Source organism: Phaseolus vulgaris, chromosome 11 (assembly GCF_000499845.2).
Source record: "Phaseolus vulgaris cultivar G19833 chromosome 11, P. vulgaris v2.0, whole genome shotgun sequence".
NCBI lineage: Eukaryota > Viridiplantae > Streptophyta > Magnoliopsida > Fabales > Fabaceae > Phaseolus > Phaseolus vulgaris.
This window is the reverse complement of record NC_023749.2, coordinates 36,526,701-36,536,964: the sequence shown is the minus strand read 5'-3', so window position 1 is coordinate 36,536,964 and position 10,264 is coordinate 36,526,701. Positions and strand designations below refer to the sequence as shown.

The window sequence follows — 10,264 nt, the reverse complement described above, 5'->3', positions numbered from 1 at the left end:
TCTTGATGATTGGCCTCCATGTCCACTTGAGCTTGATCTCCATCAATTACTCGCATTGTACTTACTTGGAAGATCAATCTTGTAGGCATTGTCATTAATCTTTTCTAACACTTGAAAAAAGGTTCATCCCCTATAGGTTGGAGCTTGGATTTTCTTTGTTCAGGGAACCTTTATTTCCTCATGTGTACCCAGACCCCCTCTCCTGGATCAAAGATTACTTTCTTTCTTCATTTGTTAGCTTGTTTGGAATATCCTTGAACTTTTTTTTCAATTTATGCTTTAACCTTTTCATGTAGCTTTCTCACATAGTCAATCTTAGCCTGTGCATCTTTATGCTTTAAAACAGAAATGTTAGGCATAGGTAACAAGTCTAATGGAGTTAAAGGATTTAATCCATACATAATTTCAAATGGATAATATTTTTTTGTGCTATGAACAACCCTATTGTAAGCAAGCTCAATATCAGGTAAACATAATTCTTGGATAGCCTTCACTTTTTCATAATCTACCTGAACTCCTTTGGCACTTACCACAAAACCCAAGAATGCAATTTGTTCAGTACAAAATGTGCATTTTTCAAGATTAGCATACAACTTTTCTTTTCTAAGAACATTCAAAACAACACACAAATGTTTCACATGTAATTCCAGACTAGAGTTATAAATGAAGATGTCATCAAAATACACCATAACAAATTTTCCCAAAAATTCTCTCAAAACATGGTTCATCAATCTCATAAAAGTGTTTGGGGCATTTGTTAGCCCAAATGGCATCACACGCCACTCATACAATCCATATTTTGTTTTAAAGGCAGTTTTCCATTCATCCAATAAATCATCTAACAAGGGCTCTACAATCTGTGCTCGTCCTCTAAGAACCATCCTTTTTAGGCACCAGATGAATGGAACAGCACATGGGCTCATGCTCTTTTGTACTCATCCTTTGTTCTTCAATTCTTCAACTTGAGTTTGAATCTCCTTTGACTCTTGAGGGTTGCTCCTATAAGCTGGCCTATTAGGCAAAGATGCTCCTGGAAGAAGGTCAATGTGGTGTTCAATTCCCTTTAGAGGTGGTAGCCCTCTAGGAATTTCACTTCGAAACACATCCTTGAACTCCTGCAAAAGAGAATCAACACTAGGAAGAAAATTAATTTGGTTAGAATGGTTAACAACCAAAGTGTTGTTTTTAAAATAAAGTAAATAAAGAGGTTTGCTAAAAAGTAGCAACTTCTTCACTTTATTAACTTTCAATAATCCACTCATTTTTCTCTCATGTATTTCTCTCTTTTTAGGTGTTTCACTCTTGCTCTGATTAGGTGTTTCACTCATCTCTCTTTTCTCTCAATTTCATTTGATCCTCACACACCTCTCTAAGAATTAAGGGTTTGAGAATGATCTTCTTGTTATTCTGCATGAAAGAGATTTTATTGGTGAAACTATCATGAATAGCTTTGGTGTCAAACTGTCATGGCCTTCCTAACAAAATGTGAGTTGCGTCCATTGGAACTACATCACACAAGACATTGTTATTATATTGTCATATGGGTAGGTTCACCTCCACTTACTTGTTCATTTTCATCTCTCCCTCTTCACTAAGCCATTGAAGCTTGTATGGCCTTGGGTGCGATTTTCTCTCCAAATTCAATTTAGTAACTAGTCTTGAGCTAGCTACATTGGTGCAACTTCATCCATCAACTATAAGTGAACATATTTTCCCTTGAATGGAACATCTAGTATGGAAAATATTTTTCCTTTGGGTTTGGTCCGAAGCTTGCATTGTGCTTCCCATAAGCCTCCAAATGCACCTCTACCTCTTCCTTCTCTTCTTCACTTGAAGGTTCGCTTTCTATTTGTCCATTTGATAACATGAACATATTATTTTTTGTTGGACATTCTGAAGCATGATGTCCTCTTCCCAAGCATTTGAAACATTTTACCTCACTTGTCTTCCTTTTAAGTGGTGGATTATTATATTTATTAGGTGACTTCCCACTTGAAGATGTGGCTAAACTTGAGGGAACTCCTTTATCCTTCATAACCTTATTCCTCCAATTTGAATTATTATTATTGTTAGAACTCCTCCTCACAAATCCCTTCCTCTTTAGTTGTTGTTCTACTTGGTTAGCCTTGTGCAACAAATCCTCCATGTCAACATACTCTTGCATCTCCACAACATCCCTAATATCATCCTTTAATCCATTCAAAAACCTAGTCATGGGTGCTTCATTTTCTTCATTCATTCCAACTCTAATCATGGTTACCTCCATCTCTTTAAAGTCTTCTTCCACACTTCTATTTCCTTGAGTCATTCTTTGAAGTTTGAGTTGCAAATCTCTATTGTAGCTTGCTGAAATATATATCTTTCTCATAATCCTTTTCATTTCAGTCCAAGAGTCTACCATGGGTTCCTCATATCTAATTCTCTCTCTTTGGTATTTATTCCACCAAGTTAAGGCATAATGTGAAAACTCAGTTGTTGCCAACTTCATCTTTTGCTCCTCATTATACTCATTGCAAGCAAACACATGTTCTACTTTAATCTCCCACTCCAAGTAAGCTACCCCTCTTCCCTTTGAATGTGGGAATATTTAATTTTATCCCATCAAATCTCAGTTGTCTTTGTTCTTACTCATTCTCTCTTCTCCTCCTCCTATCTTCATGATTTTCTTGTTGTGTCTGCTCCATTTGATTCAACCTCTCATGGAGTCTACACTTTGTTGTTTCATTAGTCCCTCCAAATGTTGTGTTAAGGCTTGCATTTGTATTTGTGAAAGTCCACTATTTGATACCACTTTCTCACGTGTTTACACTCAACACTCGTGTTTCACACAATAGGTTTTTTTTTTAATGATCACACTGCCTTTTACCACTCGTTTTTCCCTGCATCTTGCGATCTTATAAAAAATTCACCAATTGTTGTGACGAACACAACCTTCCAGTGACCATAGAAGCATTAACCACTAAACCAGACAAGTTCTTCAGTCATATTATGATTTTTATTATACTTATTATTATTAATATAATTTATACTTAATAATATAAATTATATTAATAAATTATTATTATTATATTAATAATAATAAAAATTAGATTAATAATAATAATAAAAATTATATTATTAATATTATTCATATTATTTATATTATTAATATTATTATTATTATTCATATTATTAATATTATTCATATTATTAATATTATTAATATTATTATTATTATTATTCATATTATTAATATTATTATTATTATTATTATTCATATTATTAATATTATTCATATTATTATTATTATTATTATTATTATTCATATTATTAATATTATTCATATTATTAATATTATTCATATTATTAATATTATTCATATTATTAATATTATTAATATTATTCATACTATTCATATTATTTATATTATTCATATTATTCTTATTATTTATATTATTAATATTATTCATATTATTCTTATTATTTATATTATTAATATGAATAATAATAACTATAATAAAAATCCTAGTAATATTAAAGAATTGTCTAGTGTAGTGGTTAAAGTTTTTTTTTTAATACCGAAGGAACCTGTTTCGAATTCCATGTAAGGGTAATTCAACAAAATGAGGTTTGGGCAAGGTAGTTATGCTCAGGTGAATGTAGGCGTGATGTATGTTGGGTGGAAGGTTGGGGTATGGTGTAGGTAGTTGTGCTAAAGATAGTCTACGAAACTTTAAGGAGGGAAAAATAGTGTCATTAACTCCATAATAGAGACCAAGTCAGAGTCATTTGTGATTAATGTGCATTCTTTTCTATTGACTATGCAAGTATAGCAATATTAGATCCTGTAATACCATATGCATAATCAGTAGTTAGATACTAACTTATTTGAACACATGTCTCACACATAGAGGGATCATAAGTCAAATCATAGGTGTTTGTTGTACTGAAATTAGTTTTTACAAGTGATTCTAACTCCCTTAAGTGATAGCTGAAGAGTAGATGGTGGTGGTTCGGAAAATTAGCAAGCTGCAGCTCAACTGGGTCAAATTTATGAACAAATCCTATGGTTGCATCAATACATTCTTGAGTATTGGATGACGTAGGTGTATCAGATGTGTCAAAACCGGCATCTTCAACACCTTCTGTGTTATTAGATGATATGTTCTTCTCTATTTCAGCACATATATGACAGTAGAAGATTTAGTACATGAATTACATGTGTAATTATCACCGAGACTGGATAACTTGGGAAAAACAAAATCCTCTAAAACTCAAGCAAATTGTCATCTACCAAACCAGTAAGTATGTTAGTGTAGAAAACAAAGGGGTTTTGAAGTTGTTTTTGCATTGTCTAGTATGTTGAATTTCGCCATATGGCCAATCTATATTCGGATTGTCTTTAGGAAAGGTCTTCCCAAAATCATGGTTGATACCCCAGAATGAGCATCTACTCCACCCATGTCCAAAATCAAGAAATCTGAAAAAAAAAACAAAATTCACATTGATTAAAACGTCTTTAAAGAGTCCTGTAGGTTGGACTGTTCTCCTATTAGCCAATTCAATGACTACATTTGTGGGTTTAAGATGACTAAGAGATAAAGAGGTAAACATAATTAAAAGCATAATATTTATAGATGTTCCCAGATCAAGCATAACATTTTCAACCGTTATTGCCTATTATACAAGGTATGGTAAAAGTGTTTGAGTCTTTGCCTTTTTCAAGTATTGCTGCCACAACCTTCTCAATGAGAGGAGATATATTCCTTCCGATGTTTACCTTTTCATTATCTTTAAGACGCCTCTTGTATATGCATAGATCCTTAAAAAATTTGGCATATCTAAGAATCTGTTTGACAACATCTAGTAGAGGAATGTAGACCTCTACCTTTCAGAATGTGTGATTAATCTCCTTGTCAGTCTTTTCCTTTTTTTGCTCTTCTGCACAATTCTTTGTGAAAAGGAAAAAGGGATAGATGGTCGCTCAGGACTAGGAGCTCTTTGCTACACATTAGACCTGTTAGATGGTCAACGTGGACGTCTGCATTATGGACAAAAACTGCTGATGAGAATAGGAATTGCAAGTGAGGATAGAGCATATAACTTATCTTGGTAGTTGCCTAGTCTGATAGTCTCACCTGGTTTGACAGGCATATGTTGACTGGGTTGTTGCGAAATCTCACATTGCCTGACTTTACTTAGTGTAAATTGGTTTTAAGATGAAATTTGGCAAATATATTATTAGAAATTGTACAGGCTACAAACAACGGAACAATGGCAAGGTTTTCATTTGAAAGAAGAAACAATGGCAAGGTTTTCATTTAAAAGACAAGTTCACACTATCTTAGATGTGTAAACTTTATTTTGGGGTCCCAGTAGAGATGTGTCTCTAAGTGCTTATTCGGGTAATGACTGATCAATAGTACACTGACGGGACTAAGTCACTTTTACATTCAAAAGTTTCATGATAGCATTGAATGAAGTTCCTTCTTATTGTTACATTTACTATTTGTGTTTCTGAACGTAGATTTAGCAAATGATGAGTGTGTAACTGTTGATATGTATGACTAGTATTTGATTGAGATAGATATCTCGAAAGCGTGAGAAGTATTTGCAACGACCATCCTGGTGCTCAGTCAAAAACATGGAAAACCCACCATGCCCCGACAGAAAAAATTACCATCGGTTTCAAATACATATATACAGATCCAGTCACCATTTATCAGCTTATGCAAACAATCTTATCAAGACAAAAATGGTAATTCAACAAATTTTATCGCATAAGAATGTAGCAATCTGTCAATAATCTTATTGTGAAATCATTTAATTTTGTATTGGAGACAAAGGATAAGTTTCAGGAACAAGTACAATATTTGTAAACCAAAATACTGTACATACCTAAACATTTTATAAAAGAATTGTTAAACAGTAGTCTACATCACTATGATATGAAACTCCATAGACTAATTTATGGAACAATGACCTTTAAAACAATGATGAGGGATACATGGCCCTGGAAATCAACATAAACCTCTGTCAGCAACATATTCTACCCCAACTACAATATTTCCTCAGTGTAATCAATGCCATGCTGAAGCTGAAATCAAATTTCTGTCCTTCCATCCCAACAACATGGCCCCATCCTTCTCCACAAGATTATAATGTTCTGAATAGCACCTAAGCAGGCTCCTTATGACAGAATTCACGTATGAACTCAAAGGATATTGAGAAAAGCCAGCCATTGTCAACCTAGACTTCCACTTGCCTAACAGTTCATGTCTCTCTACCCTTTCCTTCCCTTCACAAGCAATAATATTGACAATATCCCGTGCCAGACAATGTTGTTCCACATTAATTCGATCCTTGCTCTTTCTTGCAAGAGACACATCAATGGACTCAAAAATTGCCAAGTAGTAATCCAAGGTTTCTATAAACCTGTTGAAGAAAGGAGTGGTATTAGTGTTTGACTCTTGCTCAATCAACGTAGTTACCTTGGGAGAAAGTGATTTCACCAATCTCAAAAGTCCATCCCTTGGATTGCTCATATCGACACTCTCATCAGCCGTGTGGTGGAGTTGCAAAGAGAAATTCACAGCCAAAGCCTCACCAGGCCTAATGTCAAGCATGTCTTCTGTGACATATGGAGCTAAAACAGGCACACTGTGGAACTCAACTGGGATGTTAAATGTCTGAGATATTTCAGCCAACCTTTTTCCAACGGCTTCTAATCCATCACCACGAACATATTTAGAAAGGGGGTCATCAATCCCTGTGATCCGCACACGAGGAGCTCCACCAGGTCTTGCTGCAAGAGCTTGAAGAAGTGTCCACCATTGAATTCCCTGACCAATCTGAAAGTCTATGATATGAATGTGATCCTCATCTCTACAAGCTTCAGCAATGGCGCCATTGGCAGCCATGTAACCAAATTTTAAGTAGGGACATATTTCATACAGAAGCTGCATGTAAGAGAGCAAGTCTTTTCCATCAGGTTCTCTGCATCTAAGGGCATGGTAGATGTTATTTCCTGATGCCTCCTTCTTTGCAACAAGCCCTTCCACCAAATAAGCACCAAGGCGCTGGATTGGCTCCCCAGTTATAGACACAACACTTCTAGCCTTTTCTATCAATTGATCAAAATCTTTTATGTTGTTTTCAGACAAGGCTTTGGCAGATACAATCAGCAATTGTTTCAAATTGGTTGAAGGGGATCCTTGTAGTGATACTTCCTCGGTTGATTTGTGACGCTTACCTACACGTGCAACATCACTTGGCTGACCCTCATGGCTCCAGGACCTGTTTCTCTGGCCAGATGTTGTAGGCCTTCTGCTAACACCCAAAGAAGTGCTTGATGTGGTGACTTGATCATCACCATCAGGTGCCATCAAAGTAGTTTCTAATTCCTGCAATGCAAATCTAGTCTCATGGTCATAACTTATATCCTGTGGAAAAAAGCATCTAGTAGATAGTTGCATGCCATCTTGGAGATGGTCCACGGATGAGACTGGCCTATACAAATAATGATTGCTTTCCTGCAAAGGGTTTACACCAGAGTGAATTTCCCCACCGGTGTGCTGTTCCTGGCCGTCACTTAGTGCAGAAGAAAGAGCATCAGAATCAAAATGAGTAGAAAGGGCCGAATTAGGAGAGTATTCTATGTCGTGTTTCAAGGATCCAAGCAATCTGTTGGGTATTGATGAAATAGGAGTATAAGATGATGTGCAAGGGATTCCAGTCGAACTAGTCACACCGACACTTAAAAACTCATTCAAGTCCATACTATGACAATGCGATCACCTAAAGGCAGCTTCCTTGGCAAACTTCTGCTCCAGACTAGTATACCAACACTTTCGATAATAGCAGATAAAACTTGAAAAACAGAGAAGCAATCTGTCAATATTCGCATAAACACCACAATAAAAATTATTTTTTTCCACAACAATCATCTACTAGCCTAACAAGTGGAGAAGCGGGAAGAAACATCACACATACATACAAGAAATAGATGAACTTGTACACACTGAAAAATATAAAAGCTGATCAGCACATGTAATGCTATGATTCTGGTATTTGTCGTTGAATTCTTTCCTACACTTCTTTATTTTTGAAAGATGAACTTCAAATCTAATTCAACATCACAAAAAACATTTGTAAAATAAGGTCTGCTTACATATTATAATTTGAATATATTTAGTCAATGTATTCAACCCACATCAACTAAAGATATAGTCAAATTATAATATATAACTAGATGCAAGATCTTATTTGATATAGTCAAATTATAATATATAACTAGGTGCAAGATCTTATTTTATAAATCAATTTTGTAAGATTGATTTAAGCTTAAAATACATTTTCTAGGATGGTGCCACCTACTATCAACGTTCTCTATTTTCTTGTTCTGAGATGTTCAGCTTTTAGCATGTGGGAATATATTAGAGATCTCAAATGAAGATAAAATATGCTCATGTACTAATCAAGTAGTAAGAGAAAGGAAGCTTATAATAACATCTATAGTAACAGCAGCAACAATACCATGTAAGTCACAATTCCTCATTGCAGACCCAATCCTTACTTTGCAACCAGGAAAGCCACTAAGCCACGTAACCAGAACTTAAATCTTACTATTTCCTGTTGATGTTATTGTGCAGTTGCCCCACTTCCCGATGCTGAGTTCATGGAAGCTGCATACTCATTTTTTCATACTATACCAATAAACCAGAAAAAATCCTCGAAACCCAGAAAAAGAATCTACGTCCTAATTCAAAGACCACTAATCCACCCCAATCAAACCATTATATTCAAACAAAAAAATTTAACCAAGTCAAAATCCAAAACTTCAACTTAACAAAGATTTGCAAGTTTGAGCAGCAGAAATGATGTTACAGCATTCTTCCTAATCAAACAACAACATGCAAAATTCTATATCTTAATTCAAAAATCAGACCCTCAAATCACCAAGGATTAAGGATCAGTCTGGTATGCAAGCAAACACGTAAAGTAGAAAAAACAGATGCATAAACTGCACACACAACAAAATGGTGACAGAAAACTAAATTGGCTATGAAAGTGAAAACGTTGGTGTAAGCACTTAGCATACCTTGAATACCATCAAAATTCAACGCCTACCATTAGAAAAGACTTTGGTTCAATACACGTGGAGAGCTAAAGTATGCTGAATTTCGCTCCAGTTGATGGTATATAATAATATGGTTTTTTGATGAGGGATTATGGTTTTGAAGGAAAAGGAAGGAGTTTTTTGAATAACCGCAAATTGAGACCGGGAAGTGTTCAAATGGGGTATTTATAATGTAGGGGAAGAAAAAGCAGGAGAAAAAGGTATTGGCGATTTGACGGAGGAGAAAAGATAGCGGAGGGAGAGATTCTTTGGAATCTGCATAGTTTTGTAACGGACGTTAAGTGTTAACTGGTTGACTGAACCGTTGAAAACGCCGACCAGAGCACACGTTTGGAACTTGGATTTCGAACATTCCTGTCAGCGTAGCTAGCTGTCTTTCGCTTAGTTATGTGTGAGAGTGTTTTGAAGTGAATTGGGATGAAAAAAGATAAAAGAATATATTATTTTAAATTAATAGTTCAGGAATTATCAGGAGATAGAGAATTTGAATTTTCTTTTATAAAAATAATAACATTTAACATTTCACCAAGGAATATATTCATGGCACTTTTCTCTCCTCTTCATTATGAAACAATTTAGAAATTTGGGAGAGAAAAGATTGGAAAGGTGCTCTTTGAAGGCATCCCCATCTTCTGATTCCTGTAGGAATTGAAAACGTAAAAGGTAAAAACAGTTATTAGATATAACTATTTATAATTGTTTAAAGTATAGTAAAACCCTACTTTATATATATTTTAGTCCCACAAATTTTGACAATAATTGGTTAAAATTGAAATATTTTTAATCAATTTGGATATTTTGTTCAGAACCAATCGGTTGGATTTTTGGTTTAACAATTCATAATTGCTCAGAAAAAATGAAACCAAAACAATTATTTAAATATTAATATATTATTTATTATTTAATTTATACAGGAGAGATGTGTATAGAAACAAAATTTAATGTTTTTAACTTGATTCATGTCCTCTTTCTATCTTTGATATTGTACGGCTCTTTCTTTAATATTATTGGAAGATAAATTATTTCATTTTATTCTTTATTATATATATTTATATTAAAATTTATTATATCAAAAATTATATACGATTGTTAAGGTTGTTAAGATTTTAAAAATATTTTATGAGTTTCATTATCTAGTTTTACCAT

At 34.3% G+C, this 10,264-nt stretch overlaps 1 protein-coding gene across 2 annotated transcripts; it reads right to left on the bottom strand.

Annotated features, from left to right (window-relative positions):
- Positions 1 to 5,750: 5,750 nt before the first annotated feature.
- LOC137825501 (scarecrow-like protein 21) lies at positions 5,751 to 9,537 on the bottom strand. Of its 2 annotated transcripts, none has more exons than XM_068631180.1 (2): positions 9,080 to 9,537; positions 5,751 to 7,848 (listed from the first exon to the last, which is right to left on the bottom strand). In XM_068631180.1, the coding sequence occupies exon 2, from the start codon at positions 7,755 to 7,757 to the stop codon at positions 6,060 to 6,062; it is 1,698 nt and encodes a 565-aa protein (XP_068487281.1). In that variant the 5' UTR covers positions 7,758 to 7,848; positions 9,080 to 9,537; the 3' UTR covers positions 5,751 to 6,059. The 2 variants fall into 2 exon arrangements, with proteins under 2 accessions (XP_068487281.1, XP_068487289.1); XM_068631188.1 differs by having other exon boundaries at positions 8,515 to 9,490.
- Positions 9,538 to 10,264: the final 727 nt, after the last annotated feature.

What these genes read in the sequence shown, in the direction of transcription:
- LOC137825501 (XM_068631180.1), bottom strand. Translation starts at nt 7,757, where the DNA reads ATGGACTTGAATGAGTTTTTAAGTGTCGGTGTGACTAGTTCGACTGGA.